The 23,469-nt window shown below is 51.7% G+C and overlaps 1 protein-coding gene and 1 long non-coding RNA gene across 3 annotated transcripts; one reads left to right on the top strand and one right to left on the bottom strand.

Annotated features, from left to right (window-relative positions):
- Window positions 1-1,225: 1,225 nt before the first annotated feature.
- Chst12 (carbohydrate sulfotransferase 12) lies at window positions 1,226-20,895 on the bottom strand. 2 transcript variants are annotated; one of them, XM_006504725.3, is made up of 2 exons: window positions 20,737-20,895; window positions 1,226-2,923 (listed from the first exon to the last, which is right to left on the bottom strand). In XM_006504725.3, exon 2 carries the CDS (start codon window positions 2,842-2,844, stop codon window positions 1,585-1,587), a length of 1,260 nt encoding a protein of 419 aa, XP_006504788.1. In that variant the 5' UTR covers window positions 2,845-2,923; window positions 20,737-20,895; the 3' UTR covers window positions 1,226-1,584. The 2 variants fall into 2 exon arrangements, with proteins under 2 accessions (XP_006504788.1, NP_067503.3); NM_021528.3 differs by having other exon boundaries at window positions 20,768-20,855.
- Gm38728 lies at window positions 8,385-23,377 on the top strand. Its single transcript, XR_001785006.2, has 5 exons — window positions 8,385-8,592; window positions 14,745-14,906; window positions 16,205-16,269; window positions 18,385-18,483; window positions 23,041-23,377. It is a non-coding gene; the product is annotated as a predicted gene, 38728 (long non-coding RNA).
- The last annotated feature ends 92 nt before the right edge of the window (window positions 23,378-23,469 follow it).

The following is a 23,469-nucleotide window of genomic DNA, read 5'->3' as shown; positions in this document are numbered from 1 at the left end:
ACTGAGCCACACAACCCAGCCCATCATTGGAGGCAAGCACTCTACCACTAAGCCCTCTTTTAAGTTTTGAGATAGGATCTCACTAAGTTGTCTTGAACTCATGCTGTAGCCCAGACAGGCCTTAAACTTTGATCCTCTTGCCTCAGCATCCCAAGTAACAGGATAATAGAGTTTTATCATTAGGCTTGGACACTTGGGTTAAAGGAAGTGCTAGAGTGGACAGCTGGCTTTGCTCTAAGGCTTTAACCTGAAAACAATTTATTTCAAACGTTATATCATTAGGGAGCCCTGAAGATTTATCTCTGTTTCCCCTTCTCAAATGCATCGCATTATAATAGGGCTCTGGGGCCAGAGAGATGGCTCAGTGGTTAGGGGCACTAGCTGTTCTTCCAAAGGATTTGGGTTCAGTTCCCAGCACCCACGTCAGGCAGCTCACATGAATTCCAACACTCTCTTCTGATCTCCTCAGACACCTGTGCTGAGATGGGTTTTCACACTCAAAGGATGCACCTGCCTCTCCTTACAAATAGAGGCAAAGGGGCTGGAGAGAATGATGTCTCCATGGTAACAAGCACTGCCTGCTTCCAGGAGGACCTGACACTCCCATGGTGGCTCACAACTCTCTGAAACCCAATCCCTTGGGACCCAATGCTCTCCTCTGGCCTCTGTGGGTATTCCATACACATGGTGCCCAGCCATACAGGCAGGCAAAACACACCCGTACATATAAATATTTTTTAAAAAAATAATTATTTAAAACAAATAATTATTTAAAAAATATTTTTTTTAAAGCCCATGATGGCTGGGCTGGGTAGTTTGGGTTCTTGGGGGACTAGGGGAGTTTGAAGCTGAAGGAGCCCGAGCTCTCAGAAGCAGGTGATGTGTGAGACTCAGGCGCACTGCTTCCTGTATGGTGAGATCACTCCCCCCACCCCCCAATCAGGGCTGCTGCCTCCTGTGAAGGCCTCACAGAAGCTGACAAGAGTCAGGTCCTCAACAGTTACTGAGCCTCAGGGGATTTTGTTACAGTAACCACCCGCTATCTCCCCCCCCCCCCAAAAAAAAACCCAGCCAGCTTCAAATTTAGGCTCTTCTCCAGTGAAGACACTTTTGAGATGTTCCACCTCCGGGCGAGGTGTGAGACTTGGCTATTCCATCAGCCCTGGCTCCCTTCCTGTGTACCATTCTTGCCTGACTGACCCAAAGAACCACAGGAATGCCAGGGTGCGGGTGCCACACTTTACTCCAGCTTCCTCCCACTTTCGTATTAAATATATCTGAAATATATTAATCTTAGAAAACAGTATTTAACACAGTGTTCCATGAATACAGGCTGTGGAGTAAACAAATCCAGATTGCAAAAGGGCGGGGGTGGGGAGCGCAAAACTCTGGAGAGTGAGGTGCTTGGGTCTTGGCTGTACCACGGTCTCCAGATGCGAGAGGCGTGGAATCCTCTGCCTGTCACACCAGGAAGCAAAGGAAGCCAGGAGAGAACCCAGGAGGCCACAGGGTCCCATCCTCAAAGGACGGCCTCATGGGACAGCCATTCAATTTGTTGGGGGCAGCGTGAGGGCTTCTGGGGGCTCAGTCCCTGAGCAGGTTTTCTGGCTTGGGGTAGCCAAAGAGAACAAAGTCGGCCTCGTAGAGTTTATAGAGCTGTTGCCTCCATGCCAGGGGGATGTTGGCAAACCAGTCTTCCTCCCAGCTGCTGGCCGTCCTGTTCCGATAACTGGGGGGGAAGTGGAGCTGGGAGTCTACCTTGAGGAACCTCAGGAGCTGGGCAGCGTCCTCATCGAGCGTCTCCAGCTTCCCCACGAAGTCATAGTCTATCTGGCACGGGTGGCAGAGGCGGTACACCTGTCGCCAGTGCTCGTTGAAAGGCGCCAGCTTCTCCGTGTGTGGGTCCAGGAGGTACTGGATGAAGTTGGCGAAGGAGACCTTGAGCCCGGCGCTGAAAGCCTCACTCACCGAGGCGGGCAGGCTGGTGTGGTTGGCGTACAGTCGGAGCATGGGCACCGCGAACTTGCGGTAAAACTCTTCGTTCTCCAGCTCGAACTTGCTGCGGAAGGCTGAGATGAGGCGCACAAAGGGGTCGCGCACGAACAGGAACTTGGTGTACTTCTTCAGCTTCACCTTCATTAGGTGACGGGAGAACTTTCCGTAGCGGCGCCAGAACTTGTTGAAGGTGAGGTGCGTGCTGGTGTTGTGCACGTGTTCCCGGGGGATGTCCAGGGGGTCTCGGTAGGGGCTGCCCCGGTCCAGCAGGCTCTCGCTCAGCACGATCATCACTCGCTTCCAGTTGGTGCAGGCCACCTTGGGCACGTAGCAGTAGATGACCCCGTGGCGGTCGTCCACGATCAGGTGGTTCAGTTCGTAGTTGGGGATGTCGTCAAAAGAGCGGTCCTTGGTGGGGAATGCCAGGCTGGCGTTGGCACAGAAGTCTCTCAGCAGGCTCCTCCTCTCGGCCTGCTGCCTGTCCCGGTCAGGGTTCTGATGGGCATCATGAGTGGACCAGTCGTAGCCTCTCACGTTCTCCTCCATGTGGCTCAAGACTGGCTTGCTGGGGGCGGGCACCGGGGGCTGCTCAGTTTTTCTCCTGGAAAGGTCGTTGTGCTTTGCGTCAGAACTAAGGAGAGTATCCAAAAACTCATCCACGTCGGATGTGAACACGTTCTCCTCCACCAATCCCTGGGTGGGAAGGGGTTCTAGGATGTGTGGCCTGGAGAGAGACGTGTGCAGATAGAAGTGGGCGGTGCCCACGTTGTCCCAATATACAATGATCAAAAGGATCATGAGAGCCGACCCTAGTACCAGCCACAGCCGGAAGAGCCGCGGCTTGGTCATGCTGCCCTGGGCTGGGCCCACTCCTGGCCCTTCACTTCAGCCTTGTGCACAGCTGGGACATGGTCCCTGGGAGACGGACCTGGAGAGGCCAGAACACACCAGGTTAGAGGTTCAGAACAACATGGACTCTTCTCCCACACGCAGGGCCTTGGGTGAGTGGCGGGGTCCCCCTTCCCCACTTCTCACCAACCAGCCCACTTGCTTGTCTGTCTCTAGCCTCCCTGTGTAAATTCTGGTTGGGGCTTCAGTTACTCCATCTTAGGGAGACACCAAAGTAAGTAGAGAAAGGTTAGGGGCTAGGCAGATGGCCCAGGGGACAGAGAGCTTATTGTGCAAACATGAGAACCCAAGTTAGATCCTCAGAATCCAATTCATCCAGATGTGGCCAGGCATATTCGTGACACCCTTAATCCCAACACCAGAGGGCAGAGGCAGGCAGATTGCTGGGAATTGGAGGCCAGCCTGGTCTACATAGTAAGTTCCAAGACAGCCAGGACCGTGTAGAGAGGCCCTGTCTCAAAAAACAGAAAATGGTGGTGTGGTGGCACACTCTTTTAACCCCAGACCTTAGGAGGCAGAAGCAGGAGGGTCTCTGAATTTGAGGCCAGCCTGATCTCTACAGTGAGTTCCAGGATAGCTAGGGCTAAACAGAGAAACCCTATCTACAAACCACCCCTACCCCACCCCACCCCAAACAAACAAACAAAATCCAGATGTGGAGGTGTGTTCTTGTAATCTCAGCACTGGGGATGCAGAGACAGACAGGGGGATTCCTGGGCCATGCTGGCTAGCCTGGCTAGCCTACTGAGCTAGCCTCATGTCCCAGAGAGAGACACTGTTTTCAAAGGAGAAGGTGCATGGTCCCAAGGGGATGATGCCTGCAGCTGACCTCTGACCTACACACACATACAACTTACACACATGTGCACCTACACATATACCTCACATACACCCACATGGAAACCCCACATACAAGCCCCAAGATGGATGGTTCTGAAGATGATACCTGCGGTTGACCTATGGCTTCTCGCCTTCGTACACCGCCCCCCCTCTTTCACATACACACACAGACATATAAAATAAATCTTAAAAAAAAAACAAAAAACAAAAACAGATCGCAAACACCCGTAGTGAGGTCTGACGCCCTCTTCTGGTGTGTCTGAAGACAGCTACAGTGTACTTACATATAACAATAAATAAATCTTTGGGCATGAGGGGGCAGGACCGGAGTGAGCGGCGCAGGAGTGAGCAGAGGTCCTGAGTTCAATTCCCAGCAACCACTTGATGGCTCACAACCATCTGTACAGCTACAGTGTACTCATATATATATATATATATAAATATAAAATAAATACATAAATCTTTAAAAAAAATAAACAGAAAGGAAAGAAAAGGATTTCCCAGAAAATAACCATGCAAGGAGGTGCTGAGGCTGAGAGAGGAGATCGCTATGAACCTCCCTCACTGGAGGTTAAAGCAACCCAAGTCACCCTTCTCCTAAAACCCTGCCACTGTGCATTCTCAGACTGAGCAAGCGCAGCTGAGCCAGGCCCTACATAGCATGCAGTGGGACATTAGTCAGGGCGCACAGATGGCATGAGCCTAAAAACCAGGTTAGGGGTGAGGGGGCTGGTTCCCAGGTTCCAAAGCATGATCAGCGGTCCCCAAGGAAGTGCAGCTGTCCCATGAGAGACCAAGGTCATGCTCACAGTAGCTTAGTGACAGATCTAGTAGCACCCATTCCACTTAAGCTCAGCACCAAAGGGAAAGCGTATCAGGGTCTCCTGGGAGATCACCCCTCACAGTGGCAAAGTGAATACTACATTCCCACTTGCGTCCAAGTCCCAGGTGGCAACCATGGGGTCCAAGCAGAAAGCTGATCTCCAACCCCCATCCACAGGGGCCAGAGGTACTGTGTCCTCAGCCTGATGGTATGGTAGCCCGGGCCTTGACCCTACCTGGAGTCACCCGCTAGGAGGAGCTGGTTAGATGGCACAGAGTGGGACAGCCAAACTGACTCCCTGCCAGTCTCACAGCAAGACCCAGAGGGGCCTGAACCCACCAGTGCCACTCGGGGAGTAGGGCAGACAGAGGAGACCAAGGCAGAGCTGACTGTCACTCTACTTTCCCCATTCCTTTCCAACAGGACAGAAAATATTAGTCATACAGGCACTAACCAAAAGCAGGCAGAAGCAGTTATATTAGTAGCAGATGAAGAAAACTTCAGAACTCAAGGAAAGCAAAGATGTTGTGTCATCACAGAAAACTCAACCCACAGAGAAGACAGGATAACCACAAACACACATGTATCACACAACATAGCTTCAAAATACATAAAGCAAAAAAATCAGACTGGGGATGTAGCTCAGTTGGCAGATACTGAGCCTTGGATGCTGTCCCCAGAACTGCATAAAACAAGTTGTGGTGGCACATGCCTGTAATCAGAGTATTCAGGAGGTGGAAGCAGGAGGATCAGGAACTTGGGGTCATCCTGGGCTACATAGTGAGTTTGAAGATAGCATGGGCTACATAAGACCCTCTCTCTAAAAAAAATGTTGTTTTTTTAAATATATTTTTAAGGTATACTTGGGAGGAAGGATCCACAACTGTAGTTGGAGACTTGAACACTCCCTTCTTTTCTTTACATTTGATTTTGTTTGATTACATGAATTTGTCTGTCTGTCTGTCTGTGTGGGTATCTGCATTTGAGTGCAGATGACTTCAGAGTTCCTGGAGCTGGAGTCACAGGTGGATGTGAGGATTGATGGGGTCGCTGGGAATCAAACTAGAGTCCTGTGTGAGATTAGCACACCCTGACTGCTGAGCCATCTCTCCAGTCCTCACTCGGGTCCTGTGTGAGATCAGCACACCCTGACTGCTGAGCCATCTCTCCAGTCCTCACTCGGGTCCTGTGTGAGATCAGCACACCCTGACTGCTGAGCCATCTCTCCAGTCCTCACTAGGGTCCTGTGTGAGATCAGCACTCCCTGACTGCTGAGCCATCTCTCCAGTCCTCACCAAACATTCCAGTCTTGGTAACAGAGAAGAACCACAGGCCAGGATGGAGCTGACAGATGAGTGCTTCCTGATACAACTGAATTCGCCCTTTTCCCTTCAGAGCAACAAAGCATTCAACGCAGTAGGCTGAGCATAGACACAGTTAACAGAACTCTTCAAATACTCGGGAATCAAACGGCCCTCTTCTAAATAACCTCTGGGCTAAAGAATTTTTGTTATTGGTTGTTCTTTGAGATATTGCTTCACCATATAGGCTAGACTAGTTTCAATTTGCCAGCCATCCTCCTTAGCACCCCACGAACAGGCCTTGGCTTGGCCTCGAAAGAATGTTTTAAGCACATGCATGGGCATGCATGCCCACGCCAGAACACACAGGTGGAGGTCAAAGGACAACGTCTCTGGAGTAGGTCCTCCCCTCCCTCGTGTTTTGAGGCAGCATCTCGTGCTTATTACCCACTTGCGGCCAACTCTTCCCTCTGTGCCTCTTGTTTTGCCTTAGGAATGCTGTATGAGACACACAGCACTGTATCTGGCTTTCTATGTGGGTTCAAACTCGAGTCATCACAGCTACACCTCCGGAGGAGCCTCTTCAGCCCCTTAAAGGAAAGACTTAAAAGGACATCATTTCAGACTGAATGAAAACCGAGAACACAATGCACTCAAACACACGGACTCTAGGCCAGCAGGGCCTGCCCGGGGCACTGGAACCGGGGAGACCACAGATCAGTGGTCTAAACTCTGCCAGGTGCGGTGGCTCGTGCCTGCAATTCCAGCAGAGGCGAGAGCATCTCTGTGAGTTCAAGTTCAGGCTGATGCATAGAGTGAGACCTTGTCTAACAAGCAAGCGAACAAAAACAAGTAATTATCTATTTATATAGATAAGTGGATAATAACTTATCATATCTAGTATCTACTTATATAATTTATATAAATAAATAGATAATATTTATAAACGGTATATATCTATTTATATGGATTAAAAACACCCACCTCGCCAGGCGTGGTGGTGCACGCCTTTAATCCCAGCACTCGGGAGGCAGAGGCAGGCAGATTTCTGAGTTCGAGGCCAGCCTGGTCTACAAAGTGAGTTCCAGGACAGCCAGGACTACACAGAGAAACCCTGTCTCAAAAAAAAAAAAAAAACAAAAAAAAAAAAACAAAAAAAAACAAAAAACCACCCACCTCTCACAACTGGGAAAGAGTGAAATAAACCAAAATTCTGCAGGGAGAAACATCAAGGGCTAGAACAGAAATCAGTAAACCAGAATACAGGTGAAATAAAGAAATCCATGAGACAAAACCCTAGCTTTTAAGCAAGGATGGTGATGCCCCATGTGTGCCCCACTGTGGTGACTGAGATCAAAGGACTGTGAGCTCTGGCTTGACAGGACTCTACAGTCACACCCTGTCCATAAACACTTCAAGCATCGGGCTAGCGCCGAGTGGGAGAGGAAACTGAGTGGACTGTGGGGGCGGCAGCTCACTCTCCCACAGGATGTCCTCAAGGTCACAGTGCTGAAAGACCTGCTTATTTAAAATGTGGAATGGTAGCCGGGCAGAGGTGGCGCACGCCTTTAATCCCAGCGCTTGGGAGGCAGAAGCAGGCGGATTTCTGAGTTCGAGGCCAGCCTGGTCTACAGAGTGAGTTCCAGGACAGCCAGGGCTACCCTGTCTCTAAACAAAACAAAACAACCCAAAAAATGTGGAATGGCGGGCTGGAGACAGCTCAGTGGTTAAGAGCATTTGCTGCTCTTGCACAGAACCAGAGTTTGTTTCCCAAAACCTACAGGACAGCTCACAACTGCCTTGGAACTCCAGTTCTGGCCTCTGGTCATCAGGCACACATATGGTTTCCAGACATAGATGCACGCAAAATTCTCATATATGTCAAATAAGTAAGTCTTTAAAACAAACAAACAAAATGTGGAATGAAGGTATGCATGAAAATAGGTCCATCAATAAGTCCCATCTGGGTGTCTATAGGAAGCAGGACACAGGACATAGGACATAGTACTAAATCCAGTTTTTCTTTAATGCCACACTGTGGATGAAACTCGGTTTCACACACAACAGGCAATCACTCTCTGGCTGAGCCACGCCCCCAGCCCCTCCCTGGGGGGTTCTAGGCAGGGGCTCTACCACTGAGCCACGCCCCCAGCCCCTCCCTGGGGGATTCTAGGCAGGGGATATACCACTGAGCCACACCCCCAGCCCCTCACTGGGGGAATCTAGGCAGGGGCTCTACCACTGAGCCACGCCCCCAGCCCCTCACTGGGGGATTCTAGGCAGGGGCTCTACCACTGAGCCACACCCCCAGCCCCTCCCTGGGGGATTCTAGGCAGGGGCTCTACCTCTGAGCTATATTCCCTATCTAAAGATTCCCTTTGGACAGCCAAACCCCATTGTTCCCTCATCCTGCTTTGGAGTTGTCCTGGTGGAACAGCCAGACTTGGGCCAGCTGCAGTCCCTCTCAAAGGTGACAAACCTGTGGGCCCTGTCCACTAAGACACACCCACCTTCTAGTCTGAGAGGCCAGGGTTCATTTTCAACATCAAGGAGGCCTCTCTTAGCATGTCTGCCCTCAGACAAGCCACATAAACAGCAGTTCCAGAAATGAGTCAGGAAAGCGTTCTGTGTCGGCGGCCCTTTGAAGGGGCCCACTCTGCCACTTTAAAGTCGCAACTCCCAGGACTGCAGGAACAGTAGCAAAGGACAGAAAAGGCCTGCCAGGTCAGTACCACCAACAACCAGCTTTATTTTCTTTTGTTTTTAAGGAGTTTGCGATCTAGGAATGTCTAGCCTTGTTTCCAGACACGTGGGGGGATGCTATGCTGAGTTCTGTGAGGGTTGGAGAGTCAGCGGAGAGTGGTGAGGCAGAGAACCACAGCCATCGTCCCTGCTGGCCTCAAAAACAGTCAGGGACCACAAATGACCTCAGAGAGTAATTTTCCATTTAAAAAATAAGGGTGTTATTTTCAAGTCCAAAATCTCCAACTCTCAAAACAGCAGTCAACAAAGGGCCCCGTGTGCTCTGAAGCAACGGGAGGAGCGGGGTGGGGTGGCTCAGCAAAAGGACCCCCGTCAGGTAGACTTGCCACAGCTATGGGACCAGGGCTCTGCCGTCAGCGGAACACCTCAGACGCCGGGTCTCACGGAGACGCACAACCTGGAGACTTTTCACAGGTCTGGGTCCCCTGTGCTTCTAAGCGTTCGGATAATCAGGGCAGGTTCGCCACCCAACATAGCAGCCAGGCAGGTGCAGCTGCCTGTGACGCGGCTACCAGACACTTCTCTCACCCACCACATACAATGCTACAGACAAGCCAGGCAGCCAGAAGGCAGGCGCCATGTTGGTGCCTGACTGTTTCAAACCACCCTCACATCTACATGAGAAGCTAGACCCATCCAGATAGCCAGGGCACAAATATGCAGTGACCTCGGCCACATTATGTCTAGTCACCCTAGCTAGGAGTGAGGGCACAGGGCAGGACCACACTCCCATAAAGGGCTGGATCTGTTTTTCAGACCATCAGGCAAGAAAGTCAAATAACATGGGAGGTTTCTTTTTTTTGTGTGTCAACAGGACCAGGCCACTGGAAGCCCAGATATTTAGCCAAAGGTTATTCTGGGGCTACGGAGATAACTCGGGTAAAGTGTATCAACCCAAAACACAACTCTCATCTCATAGGGGACAAGATAGTTTATTCTGGGCCCAAATGAGTGACCAGGCCCCCGCACAGATTTAGGTTACCCCAGATTCCATGTTCCAATGTGGTAACAGCTTGAAGTCGTTAATAGTAACAGAGCGAAGAAAGTCACGAATCAAGATGTTTTTCAAATACACTGGCGGAAGTGTCACAAAGGCGGTCACAGCAAATTAAAGCCATCTCTGTCGTAGGCCTCAGATACTGAGGAGTGTCAGCTTTCTGGTTGTGGGGGGCTGGGTGTCTGTTTGCACATGCCAAAAGATTTGCCTGCTAGTCAAGAGGATGTCAGGCCAGACAGGGATAAGCAACAAATGGCTACTAACACAGTCAAAGACTGTAACTGGGCTCTGGACCTGCAACATCCCAACCTCCCCCGTCACTAACACACTTAACACACATATACACAGACACAAGCACACATGGTTGTTCTGAGTGTGTGTGCGAAGATGGACGAGATGAACATTCAAATGGGGAAACTGAGACTGCAGCTGGGACCGGTGGACACACCTGTCACCCTAGCAGTGGCATAAAGAGGAGGAGGCAGGAGGATTGTAAGTTGGAGGTGTAGCTTGGGTGACATAGAGAGATCCTGTCTCAAAACAAAAAGAAAAAAGAAAGACAGACAGACAGACAGAGAAGGGAAGGAGAGCTAAAAGGGCTGGAAATGGCTAGGTGCTCACCTAGCAAAACGCCCTAGGTTCAACTTCATTACGTATGTGCGTGTGTGTACACGCACATGTATAAACACACGTGTGTGTGCATACTAGATTGGTAGGGCATGACAGTGCACACCTTTAAACCCAGTACCCAAGAGGCAGAGGCAGAGGCAGGTGGAGTTCTGGGCTAGCCTGGTCTACACAAAAGGCAGATTGCGCTAATCAATGCAGTGGACGTCCTCCATCCAGTCCACGCCAAAATTGAACAGTAATGTCAGTAATATCAACCAAAATTCCAACGGGCTTGTTATAAAAATTGACATATTTGTAAAAAAAAAAAAAATCATTGTGAAATGCAAAGAACTGACAGAGGTCAAAGCAAGATGACTTGTTCTCATGTGGCTGTCTTTAAGCTGGGACACTTATCTGGGCCTGCACTTCTTGGCCTTTATCATCACTGAGACAATCTCAATCTTCCCTTATCCCCCTCTCCCATTCTCTCTCCTTTTCTCTTTGTTCCAGCTTCTTTGTAGCATTGGGGACAAAACCCATTGCTTCATGAGGGCGAAAAGCACCCTACAACAGAGCAACGCCCCAGCCCCTCACTGGGGAATTCTAGGCAGGGGCTCTACCACTGAGCCATATCCCAGCCCCTCCCTGGGGGATTCTAGACAGGGGCTCTACCACTGAGCCACGCCCCAGCCCCTCCCTGGGGGATTCTAGGCAGGGGCTCTGCCGCTGAACTCTTCCCCTGTTTTTTTTCATTCTGATACAAAGTCTGGTAAATTGCTTTGGACTTGATAAGTAGCCAGGCAGTCCTGGAATGTGCCATCCTCCAGCCTCAGGCTCTCAAGTAGCTGAGATCACTGGCGTGCATACCAGGCTGGGCTTACATTAGCCAGGTCTGCACACTCATTCCCCTTGTACACACTTGCTCCTTGCACAGGCTGTTTGTCCGCAGAATGCTACCTAACCACCAGCATTTGCCTTGTCACGTGGACTGGGGGGTTTGCTCCTTTGTCTAATCATACAGTCAGAAACTTCAAGGGAAATGCATAGGAAGTGTGAAGGGACAGACAGCAATGTGCTTTGCTGGGAGGGAGGGAGGGAGGGAGGGAGGGAGGGAGGGGGGGGAGGGAGAGAAGGAAGGACGGAAGGAGGCCCAACCAGCCACTGTCTGACACAGGTATGTCAGAAGACAGTCCTCTCTCGCAGCCCCTGGGGCTACAGAAGCCCTGCGGGAAGGAATTCCTTCCCAACTGAGTCACTCCAGCTCCTCTGAGCTTTCGTAACAGGCATACAGAGAAGTGACTGACAGGCAATAAAACACCCTCTTCTTGTTTAATGTGTAGCTCAATATGTAATTGAATGGGGTTTGGCACATGTATACTACAATTAATATTTCCAGCTGGGTGTGGTGCTACATGTCTGTCCTCCCAGCGCTAGGAAGCTGGGGGCAGCAGGAGGAGCTTGCGTTACACGAGACCCTGCCTTAAAAACCATAAGATGCTTCCAACACTCACCCTCTGATGCGCAGCCATGGCGAGCTGCACCGTTTTTTAGATGGCAGATGGAGTCATACAGTACAGAGGCCTTGTTGTAGGCTTCTCTTGGTAAAATGGTTCTGAGGTTGGTTTGTTTCTATGTGCATTGATGCTCCTCTGCCTGCGTGAATGTCATGTATGTCTGTTTGAGGGTGTCAGAGCCTGCAGTTACAGGCAGTTGTGAGCTGCCATGTGGGTGCTGGGACTTGAACCCTGGTCCTATGGAATAGCAGTCAATGCTCTTAACCGCTGAGCCACCTCTTCAGTGCCTTTTATTAGTGGTGTTGGCATGGGCCCTCTGCAGGCAGCAAGCTGTTCAGCTCTGCTGTTAATACCACAGCTGCACTACAAGTCCCACTGTGAGGGGAGCCACCTGGAAACAGCAGGGCTTGGGCTCACTGATTTAGCAAAATCCTTCCTTTAGGAGGATGCGGAGATGGCTCAGCGGGCCGAGGACTTGCCACAGGAGCATGGGGGCCTGAGGAGAACACATGCAGCGCCAGACACAGTAGCACAAGTCTCTAACCCAGCCCTCCTCAGATAAATAGGAAGTGAGAAGAGGAGGCAACCGGAGGTCAAAGGTCAGCCACCTTACAGACCGCAACCATGATGACACCCTGCTTAAAACTGTCGGAAGGCTGGGTCTAGAGCCAGCTCAGTAGAGCGCTGGCAGCTCCTTCAGAGGACCCAGGTTCAGTTCCCAGAGCCCACATGGCAGCTCACAAGCATCTGTAACTCCAGTATCAGGGGGTCAAACACTATTCTGGCCTCCCTGGGCACTATGTGCACAGATGTGGTGCCTAGACATGAATGCAGGCAAAACACCCATACACATAAATTTAAAAAAAAAATTTAAGGTATAAGGAGAGGAGAGACATGCAACACTATCTTCTAATCTTGACATCACTGCTAGGGCCCCCAAAGCCGTGCTCACATGAATCCATGTGAACGCATAACACCTTCGTTTTCAGTTAATCCCCCACACTAAGTCAGACAGCATGGGCGAATAAAATTATGCAACAAACATTCACATTGATAATTAGTTTATGCTGCCAATGGAGAGCAAATTGGGTGCTCACAACACTAAGGCTGAGGCAGGGGCATCAGGAATTCAAAGGCAGCCTGGGTTACAGAGTCCACCTCAAAAGAGATGGGGCAGACTGAGGAAAAGCCTTAACGGACAGCATGCATGCAGACCCCAGTCCGAGCCTTAACATCCATATAAAAGGCTACTCTTATGCCCCCAGCCCCTCACTGGAGGATTCTAGGCAGGGGCTCAACTAAGCTACATTTCTGGCCCTCCTTTTTTGGAGCTATGGACTTACTATGTAGCCTTGGTTGTAACCTTCTAGTTCAAGAACAGCCTGAGTAACATATAAAAGGCTAGGAGGTGTGGTGGTGACGGTTTGTAGTCCCATCGCGGGAAAGCTGAACCAGGAGAACCAGGGGCTCTATGACAGCCAGCCTATCTGAATCCATGACCTCAGGCTAGTGATACAGAAAATGACCTGTAGCAAAAACAAGGAGGACAGCACCTAAGGAGAGATATCTGAGATTGTCATCTTGTTGTCCCTCAGGTGCTCGCACATGCACACACGTGTGCACACACACATGCATGCATGTACACACACATGCATGTATACACACACATACATACTTGCACACATGCACACACTTGCATGCATGCACACACACACATGGGGGAGTGTGTACATTAAGCTCTGATCCAGTCTTTGACCTCAAAAGGCTTCTGCAGAGCTGGGCCTCGGGTGCATGGGCTATGAGCCCTCATTATCTTTCTCTCTCCTGAGTCCTCAGTCTACAGCTTTCAAATACACAGGACATGAATGCAGCCTGAGTTCAAGAACAGCCTGAATAACTTGGCCAAGTTTTTATTTTGTCTCAAAATAAAAAGTTAAAAGGGGGGTTGGGAGCCAGGGCACAGTAGTGCATACCTTTAATCTCAGCAGAGGCAGAACGATCTCTACGAGTTCAAGGACAGAGTAGTCTACATAGCCAGTTCCAGGCCAACCAAGATTACAAAGTAAGTCCATATCTCCAAGAAAGGAGGGCCAGAAATGTAGCTTAGTAGAGCCCCTGCCTAGAATCCCCAAGTGAGGGGCTGGGGTGTGGCTCAGTGGTAGAGCACTTGCCTAGAATCCCACAGTGAGGGGCTGGGGTGTGGCTCAGTGGTAGAGCACCTGCCTAGAATCCCCCAGAGAGGGGCTGGGAGCGTGGCTCAGTGGTAGAGCCCCTGCCTAGAATCCCCCAGTGAGGAGCTGGGGGTGTGGCTCAGTGGTAGTGAACTTGCCTAGAATCCCCCAGTGAGGGACTGGGGGCGTGGCTCAGTGGTAGAGCCCCTGCCTAGAATCCCCCAGTGAGGGGCTGGGGGCGTGGCTCAGTGGTAGAGCCCCTGCCTAGAATCCCCCAGTGAGGGTCTTAGGGTGTAGCTTAATGGTAGAATATGTTTGAGAGTCAAGGTTCTATCTCCAGAACAGAAAACAACAGTAGACCATGCCAACTTTATTTGCGAGGTCTCTCCATACGCCCTGCTCCAGGCTCCTGTACCCATCCAGGCCTCTCTCAGCTCTCACTGCATTCCTCAATGCCCTGACCCCTCTTCTCACTTCTACCCTCCTCCCTTTCTGCCACATTGCTGTGGCGAAAGCCAATCAGGACACATCTCTGTCCCTAGTCCTTTGATCCATGGTGTCCTCCGGCTTCTAATTCTAACCCTTTCCGTGGTAGTGACCAGGCCCGTTCATCTCTCCTCTTGGTCACTTCAGTATAGCCAAAGAGGTTCCCTGTCATTCATCAGTGGCCCGGTGGGGCAGGCTCTTGCTTTACCGACGTCCCTCTGCTGGTCCATTAACAGGGGCACTCCACAGCTCATTCTGTGCTAAGGCCATCCTGATCATGCTGGGACCCACAATCCCACAGCTACGTGGCTCCCCAACTCTGTCTCTGCTCACTAGGCAAGCACCGGCCATATTCGACCTTTTCTCTACGGGACCTGTTGCATCTCAGACCCATCACTGTGGAGACTGGCAGAACTTGCACTAAGCAACGCTGGGAAGGAGGATCCATCTTATTTGCCACAGCATGTCCTCAAGGCTCAGGGCACCAGCCCACGTGAGGTAGGCATCAGGAAGACTACCACCATTCTCTGCCATCTTAATTCTGAAGGTGGGGAAGGGTCACTGCTGCTCTCTCCACTTGTAAATACTTTTAGAAACCCCTTTGCAGGAACTGAGAGGGCTCAGTGGGTAAGAGCCCTTGCTGCATGAGGGTGTGAATCAGAATCCTCACATCCGTATAAAAAGCTGGACGTGTCTACACATGTACCTGTACCCTCAGCTCTTGGGGTGAGTGGGAGACAAGAGGGTCTGAGGCCTTGCTGGCCAGCCAAGCCCAAACAGCAAGCTCCAGCAAGACTCTGTCTGCCTCAGAAAACAGGGTTGTGAGGGCTGGAGAGATGGCCCAGCAGTTAAATTAGGTGGGGGTGCGGGTGGGGGTGGGGGCTCTTCCAGAGGACCTGGGGTCCATACTCAGCACCCACATGAAGTAGCGTACAATCGCCTGTAGCTCCAGGCTCAGGCCGTGCAATGGCCCCTTCCGACTTCTGTGAGCACTTGGACACACACACACACACACACCACACACACCACACACCACACACACACACACACACACACACGGATAAAAATACATGCTAACAGACAGAAACAAAAAGAAACAAAGATGGCTCTAAGGGGCAGCGTGGAGTCTTTGACAAAGGACCCAGTGACCAGAGCTGAGAGAGGATACAAAAAACAATAGGCATAATAAGGGTAAATGGGTTTAGGAAACCCAAAGCACTGCACACAAGCCAGCCAAGTAGGAGAAGTCTCTTGCCCAAGACATCGATGCCAACGGAGACTGCTTCTGTCTATAATGAGAACGGAGCCCACCAAGTTCCTTAGCAACCAGTATCCCTTCCCTCTTTCCCATCCTCACAGCTGCTTCTGCCTCAGTTTTCTTCCCCCCACCCTGCAGATAGGGTCTCACTATGTAGCCCAGGCTGGCCTTGAACTCAGAAATCCATTCACCTCCTGAGTGTTGCCTCGTATTCGGCTTTGATTGCCGGTTCTTTCTGTTGCACCTGCTGGCACTCAGTAGCTGCCACTGGGTCCTTGGCTTTAGCTCTGATACCCGGCTCAGCAGGTGACATCGCAGTGTGTCCCCTCCCCTGCCACCCCTCTCAGGCATGTCACGACTCCAATTAGAGCAGCAGCCCGTGTTTACAGACACTGCCACGCAATGGAGAGACTCTTCGCAGCTGGGACTACCAGGACGCCGTAATTATTTTTCCTCTCCCCTCCCGCACAGCAGTTTATTTTCGCGGGAACTAATAACAGTCTCGTGTTTTCGTTTGCTTTGTTTTCTGTGTTCTTAGAACTAACCCAGCCTCAGCTCTGCCAACTGTGTCAAGTCCCCTGCAGCTGTTCCAGCGCATCGGCTGTGAGTCCATCCCCTCCCATAGCCCTGGGCGCTGCTGAGGTCAGGAGCACCTGTGGCCATGGTCCCTGCCCTTCCCCTGGCCCCCTCTGCCTGCACAGCTCTTCTCGCCCATCTCCAGGGCCCACCCTGTCCCGTTGCCCCACCCCCACCCCCCACCCCCCGCAACTGTCTTTCTTTTTTCAGGCTCAACACCTTATATAGGGACACAAGCTGGCCAGTCACCCTCACGTCCAGGAGAGATAAATTTGGGCAGCATATTAAGTGTCGAGCCTATGCTCTCTTGCCTGAGGATGGAGTTCAAGGGGGACAAGGGTTTCCCTCGGGAATTTTCTATTTACGCATTTACTTTTGTTTTGGCATGTGACGCTGTATTTTTTGAGACAATTTCTCACTGATTCTGTCAGAGTGGCTGGCCAGTGAGCCCCAGGACCCTCCTGGTCTTATTCCCTCTTTCCGCCAGCACTGGGCCTGGAGGGATGCGTGGCCACGCTTGGCTTTATGTGGGTGCAAACTCAAGTCCCCATGCTTGCACAGCCTCTTAGTCACTGAGCTATCCACTAAATCTTTCGTTGAGTTTTTCTTTTTTGAGACAGGTTCTCATGTAGCTCAGGTTAACCCCAAACTACTTGATAGGAAGCAGATGACCCTGAGCTTCTGGTTTTCCTCTATTCACACTCCTATATTCATGTAGGTCCTCCTAAATTCACACTCCCCTCTCACCAATCAGCCGGCCCGGTGTCGGGATCACGTGCGTGAGCCACCAGGGTCTGTCAAACTGACGTTTATTGAGACAGGGATGTAACAGAGGCTGGCTCTCACGTCCTGCCTCCTCCCTCAGAAGACAGCTTGTGCCACCACGCCCCCACCTCATCCTGTAAAGGGTTATTAATTATTTATGAGGTTTGTTTTTGGTTTGTTTTAAGACAGGGTTTCTCTGTGTTGCCCTGGCTCTTCTGGAACTTACTCTGTAGACCGGACTGGCCTCAAACTCAGAGCGATCCCCCTGCCTCTGCCTCCTGAGTGTCACCACTGCCTGCCTCATTTATGAGTTTCTTTAGAAACTCGCCAATTGAGTGTTTCAACTGGGGACCAGCCACTGTGACTGGTGGGTCTTTTCTCTCCGGCTACTCCAGCTCTGAGAAGGCCATGCATCCTCTTGGCCAAAGGGAAAGGCCGGCAGCAGTATGGGTGGGCTGCTCAGGCTGGGGAGCTCGAGGCTCGAGGGCAGCCCTTCCCCCACTGGCACTGGGTCTGCTGTTGCTTCAGAGTTTCTAAATAGTTTTTGCAACGTCACTGGCTAACAGCAGGAAGTATTATGTGAGAGGGCGGGCTATTTCCAGCCACATCTGTGGGCCAGCGACAGCCATCAGCAGGGGCTTACACACTAAAGGGGTGTGAAACTCACAGCTAGCCCCTCGGCTCCAGTTCCTCCTTCTCCAGCTCCTCCTTCTACCTCCTCCTCCTCCTCCTCCTCCTTCAGCTCTTCCATCTCTTTCTCCTCCTCTAGCTCCTCCTGCCTCCACCTCTCCAGTACAGGGATTATAGGCACACACCATGTTCTGGCTACTAAGTGAAGTGAAGACCTAAGCGGCTGAAAATGGTAGTCCAGGGCTGAGGGCACGGCTCAGCTGGCTCACCTAGCACATGCTGGGTTCTACCTCTAGCACACATAAACCAGGTACAGAGCGGCTCGTGCCAGTAACCCCCGGACTTGGGAGGCACAGGCAGTAGAATCAGGAAGGAGGGCAGGGTCAACTCAGCTACAGAGGAAAATGAGGCCAGCCTGGGTTACATGAGACCCTGTTTTAAAAACTATATAGTGGTCCAGGCATGGTGGTGCACATCTTCAATCCCAGCACTTGGGAAGCAGAGACAGGCTGATCTCTGAATTCAAAGCCAGCTTGGACTATAGAGCAAGCTCCTAGACAGCCAAACAAAAATGTGTGTGAGTGTGTAAGTGTGAATGTGTGTGTGCATGTGTGTATGAATGTGTATGTGTGTGTGTGCATGTGAATGTGTATGTGTGTATATGGATGTGTGCGTGCGTGCGTGCGTGGTGTTTTCCCACCTGATTTATTTCAGTCTTATGAGTAACCAGGCTGTTTTCCCTCACAGTACTTTCTGGCCTGGCCTTCCTAGAACACAATCACCGCCCCACCCAGCTCCGGTGATCATGTGGTACTGATCATGAACTGAGTCCACAGGCATCTAAGTGTGAGCATCCCTTCTGCCTGCCCCTCTTCTCTTCTCTTCTCTCGGGTTTTCCCAGACTCTGAGCCCAAGCACGCGTGCCTTGTGCTGGAGGTCCTCAATGTCACAGATTCTTAGCGTCTACAAACCACACACTTTCCCACGTCTCCTCCACCACCCAGTGCAGTGGGGGTGGGGACCAGCAGGAACCTGGCTGCTGCTCCCAGACTTGCATTGCTTCTTTCTTCTGCCCAGTTCTTACTGAATCGTACAGAGAGCCTCACTGCCCAGAGAAGCCCTGGGGGAACTCTGGCTCTGCACCACCTCCCCTAACCACTGAGCCACACCCACAATGTCATGCACTGCATCTCCCTACACCCCAAGCTTCCCTGCCCTTCCCTCTAGCATCACGAGTTTACCTCTGACAGACCTGGTCCTGGTTCCCATCACACCTCAACTGCAATCTCCAGCAATGGAACCTGGTCTCCAGCAGGGCATAAGGCTCTTCTCAAGCAGAAATCCGTCCTCCCAGAGCTGGGAGAATGGCCGAGTCGGTACAGTGCTTGCCACGCAAGCACACGGACCTCAGTCCAGATCCCCAGAACCAATTAAGTGCTGTGTGCCTGAAACCCTAGGCCAGCCAGCCTTGCCAATTGGTGAGCTCTAGGCCAGTCTGTTTAAGAGCAAGGACATGGCATTCCTGAGGACGACACCCAACGTTATTCTCTGACCTCCAATGCACCTGCATACACACATGGACATGCACACAACTCCTTGCCCGCCCCTCCAGAAACTAGTCTTTCCCCCACAGGCCCCACCCCTCATGAGCACAGCAACTCAACGTCTCCTGAATTAGCTGCTTCCAGTCTTCAATGCTAAGGGTTTCTTTTGTTTGGTTTCTTTGAGACAGGGTTTTATGTAGCCCAGGCTAGACTTCAACTGTAGACCCTCCTGCCTTCACCTCTTGGGGATTACAGGTACGTGCCACCTTTCCTGGCATTCTCTTTGCATACCGCAAACGTCTTTCATACACTTGGCACTCAAGTGGCCCTGAACCAGGACGACCTGAGCTACCCAGGGCCCATGGTTCCCAGCATTCCACCCAATATGGTGGTTTGCCCTTACAGCAGGAAACTGAAGATGCAGACCCACGAAAGCGACATGACAATACGGGTACAAGCAAGCTCAGCCCCAGATCCTAGCAAGGAAATTAAACATGAAGGTACAGGCAGGCCCTTTTGTAATTTTTGTGTTGTTTTGTTTTAAGTCTGAGTCTTACCCTGTAGCCCAGGCTGGCCTGAACCTCACTATGCGGCCCAGGCTGCCCTCAAACTCACAGCAATCTTCTTGCCTAAGCTCACAAGAACTGGCACCACGCTCCACCTTAGGCAACTCGCTCCACCTTAGGCAACTCGCGAAGTTGCAGTATCATACCCAGCACATAGCAGTTTCCCAACAATCTTTTTTCTCTCCTTCACACCCGGAAACAGGGCCCTAACTCATGTTACCTAGGCTGGAGCCACACGGTGCTGTCCCAGCAATGGAAGGCTCACAGCCCCGTTCTCCCCCGAGGGTGACATTCCCACTCAATTCCGGGGCTCCCAGCGCAGCGTGGGATTATAAAATAAATAATTTAAGAAGGGTGCAAACATTACAGCTCTCTGTGCGACAGCTAGGCGGATGTGCGGAAGGAACCCAAGGTCTGCCAGCGATGTCTTCGTGGCCAGAAGCCCAAAGAGAAGATAGGTCCTACTGTTAGCCACTAATGCGCGGCTTCCTGTGGCCCACCAGGCATGAGGCTGCTGCTGGGGGCACCCGCAGCAATGCACAGGGCAGGAGGATGCTCAGTAGACTGGGGTGAGATGTGGGGCCAGTGCTTGCTCGGTACAAAACCTGGCTTCGGAGACAGCCTCCTGCAAGGTCTGGCCGGGACACTGCAGCACAACAGTCTCTGAACAATTGCTTTCTCGCCTGGACACCCAAACAGCCAGAGGCAAAACTGGGAAGGTGTTTTCCCAACCTCCGAGCCAGCCGCTACTACTGCAAAGGAGGTCGGCCAAGTGGCCACACCTTCCTCCACGCATTCTGCAGGGCTGCACAAGAAGATGGCTCAGAGAAGGTGCACGCTTGGCTAAGGTTACACAGCCAGCTGGACAGAACTGGGATTCGAACCCGGGACCACGTGGGAGCTGCCTAAGCCAGGCAGAAGGAGGTACCAATCTGCATCGCCAAACCATGGACCATCGCCCCACCCTAGGACTCGGGACTCCTACGCACCCCTCGCTCTGCTCGAGCCTGCGCTCCTCACCTAGCGCCCGCCACAGTCACCGCCGCTGCTGCTGTTGCTGGTGATGCTGATTCTGCAGCCGAAATCGCCTCCTCCCGCTAGCAGCCCCGCCCGAGGCGCGGCTCCGCCCCCAGGCAGACCTCCCTCCATCCTCTCGCGAGAGCTAACGAGCGGGACTACGCCCGTTCTGGATGCGCTTGCGCACTTCTCCCCGTTCCTGCCCTCGCCAGCCAGTGCCATGTGGCACCTTATTTACGGCCAGAGATTGGTCCCACCCACCATCCCTGAGCGTCCCGCCCCTTTTGCAGCAACCAATCCGGAGTGGGGGCGTGGCTGATCTCAAGGGGCGTTGCCTGTCTCGCAGTTTGAACTTGCAACGTGGGCTGTGCAAGCTGACAATCCTGTCAGAGTTTATGGGGCTTAAGAGAGACCATGCAGGTAAAGCTCTTAGTGAGAGCCAGGCATGGTGCAAGCTGTCACCGCAGCTACTTGGCAGGGGGGAGGGAGGAACGGGAGGGGCTGAGGCAGTAGGATAGGAAGTTCCAGGTTAGCCGTACTTAATGAGAGCCTGTCTCAAAAACAAACAAACAAACAAACAAACAAGGTATGGGGAGAGGATTCAGTGGGTAAATGAGGTGCTCGCCTCACAAAGGTGAGAAACTGTGGTCAGATCCACAGAACCTGTGAACAGCCCATGCTCGTGAGCCAGGCTCCGTGGTGCTTGCCTGTATGGCAAGACCGGGAGGCAGAGAGAGAGTCTGGAGCTTGCTGGCTCCCTAGCCCTCTCTATATGGTGAAGTTTCAGACAAAAGAGAAGCTCTGTCTCAAACAGAAGTTGGAAGGTGCCTGAGGTTGTCCTCTGAGTCCCACATATCACACATGAGGTGCACACATGCACCTGCAAAAGAAAGCTAGCGTGGTGACGCACACTTAACATCCCAGCACTGAGCTGCCTTCCCAAAGCAGGGGACTGGTTCCGAGCCAACGGGCTCTCCCAGTGCCTAGGGTTAGAAGCCTCTTTCTGTAGCAGTATGACACAGAATGGCAGAGGACAGAACCTAGGAAGATTTATTATATTCTGGTGGCAGATGATCCCATCTTACTAACTAGGATTCAAAACCTACAGCTGAGTCCCCTGGGTTGCCATGTGTGCGTGTGACCTGCTCAGGCTGCTCTAACTGTAACACAGACCCAGCCTCAACTATGGACAGCTCTTTTCCTAGGGTTCTGCAGGCCAGATGCCAGGAGTTGAGGTAGCAAGCAGGCTGGTTCTTGCAGAGAGCCCTGCAGGAGCATCTTCCAGCCCTTCTCTTTACCTCCCTTTTGCGTACTTCAGCCCAGATTTCCATTTTCATAAGGGCACAGCCAGACAAGATCAGGACTATCCCATGACCTCATTTCATTACCATTCTCCTGGCTCAGTCTCCAAATAAGGTCATCTCTAAGGCACTAGGAGCTAGAGCACCAACATCTCTTTCCTTTTGGGGCTGGAAGATAGAACACAATTCAATCTATAACTGTAAGTTCGAGGGCTCAGGTGTGGTTCAGGGGGGGTAGAATGCTTGCTCTGCCCTGGGCTCCATCTCTATCAATGTATAAACAAGGCATGATGCCACACATCTGCAACCCCAGCATTCAGGAATTGTAGGCAGTAGGATCAGAAGTTCAAAATCATCTGTGAGCCAGGCGTGGCGGTGCACACCTTTAATCCCAGCACTCGGGAGGCAGAGGCAGGCGGATTTCTGAGTTCGAGGCCAGCCTGGTCTACAAAGTGAGCTCCAGGACAGCAAGGGCTATACAGAGAAACCCTGTCTCGAAAAAACAAAAAACAAAAAACAAAATCATCTGTGGATGTACAGTGAGCTTGAAGATAGCCTGGGCTACATGAGACAATGTCTCCAACAAAACAAATGAACAAACAAAGCATAAATGTTATATACTACATTTTTTTAGACAAGGTCTCTCTATATAGCTGGGGCTGTCCTAGAATTTACGGAGATCCACCTGCCTCTGCCTCCACCATGGCCTCTGCCTGCCTCTGCCTCCCAAGTGTTGGGGTTAAAGGCATGCACCACTATGCCTGGCCAGTAAACCCTATTGCATTTTGTTTAGGCAGGTGTGGTGCTCACTGGTAACTTGGGCAGGGGAGGCAGGATTGCAAGTCTGAGGGCATCCTGGGCTAGCTAGATGTTATTCTCTGTTACATACCTGCTGGGATGGCTCAGGCCTATGTAATCACTGACAACACCAAAGTCGACTGAAGCTTCCGAGCAACCGGGTGGTCTCCATTGCAGGTGGAACTGCAGCAGTGTCGTGCTGCCTCCTTAAGAAGCCACCTGACATGCCATATAAAACATGCCCTTTCCTGGGCTGGGCAGATGGCCCAGTGGGGAAGAATGCTTGCTGAGAAAGCATCAGGACCTGAGACTGAACCCTCCCTACCCTCAGCGACCATGTAAAAGGCTGGGTCCAGCCCCGTGCATGCCTATGTCATCACTGCTGAGGATCGGTGTAGCCTCCCCACCCCCAGCCTGGAACCTGCTGGCTCAGGGGTGGAGTTTCCTGCTCATTCCTTCTGCCACGCCCACTGCTGGACCGTGCCGCTTTGCTGCTTGGAGCCACACACGTGTTCACCCTGCTACTGGACCCCGAGACCAGTTGGCGGGAATCGGGTTCCCTCCCTCTTCCTTTATAACTGAATGTCAGAACTAGTAAAATTGAGC

The sequence above is a fragment of the Mus musculus genome, chromosome 5 (genome assembly GCF_000001635.26).
Source record: "Mus musculus strain C57BL/6J chromosome 5, GRCm38.p6 C57BL/6J".
In the NCBI taxonomy this organism is placed as follows: domain Eukaryota; kingdom Metazoa; phylum Chordata; class Mammalia; order Rodentia; family Muridae; genus Mus; species Mus musculus.
This window is presented reverse-complemented; position numbering and strand designations above follow the sequence as displayed.

What these genes read in the sequence shown, in the direction of transcription:
- Chst12 (XM_006504725.3), bottom strand. Translation starts at nt 2,844, where the DNA reads ATGACCAAGCCGCGGCTCTTCCGGCTGTGGCTGGTACTAGGGTCGGCT.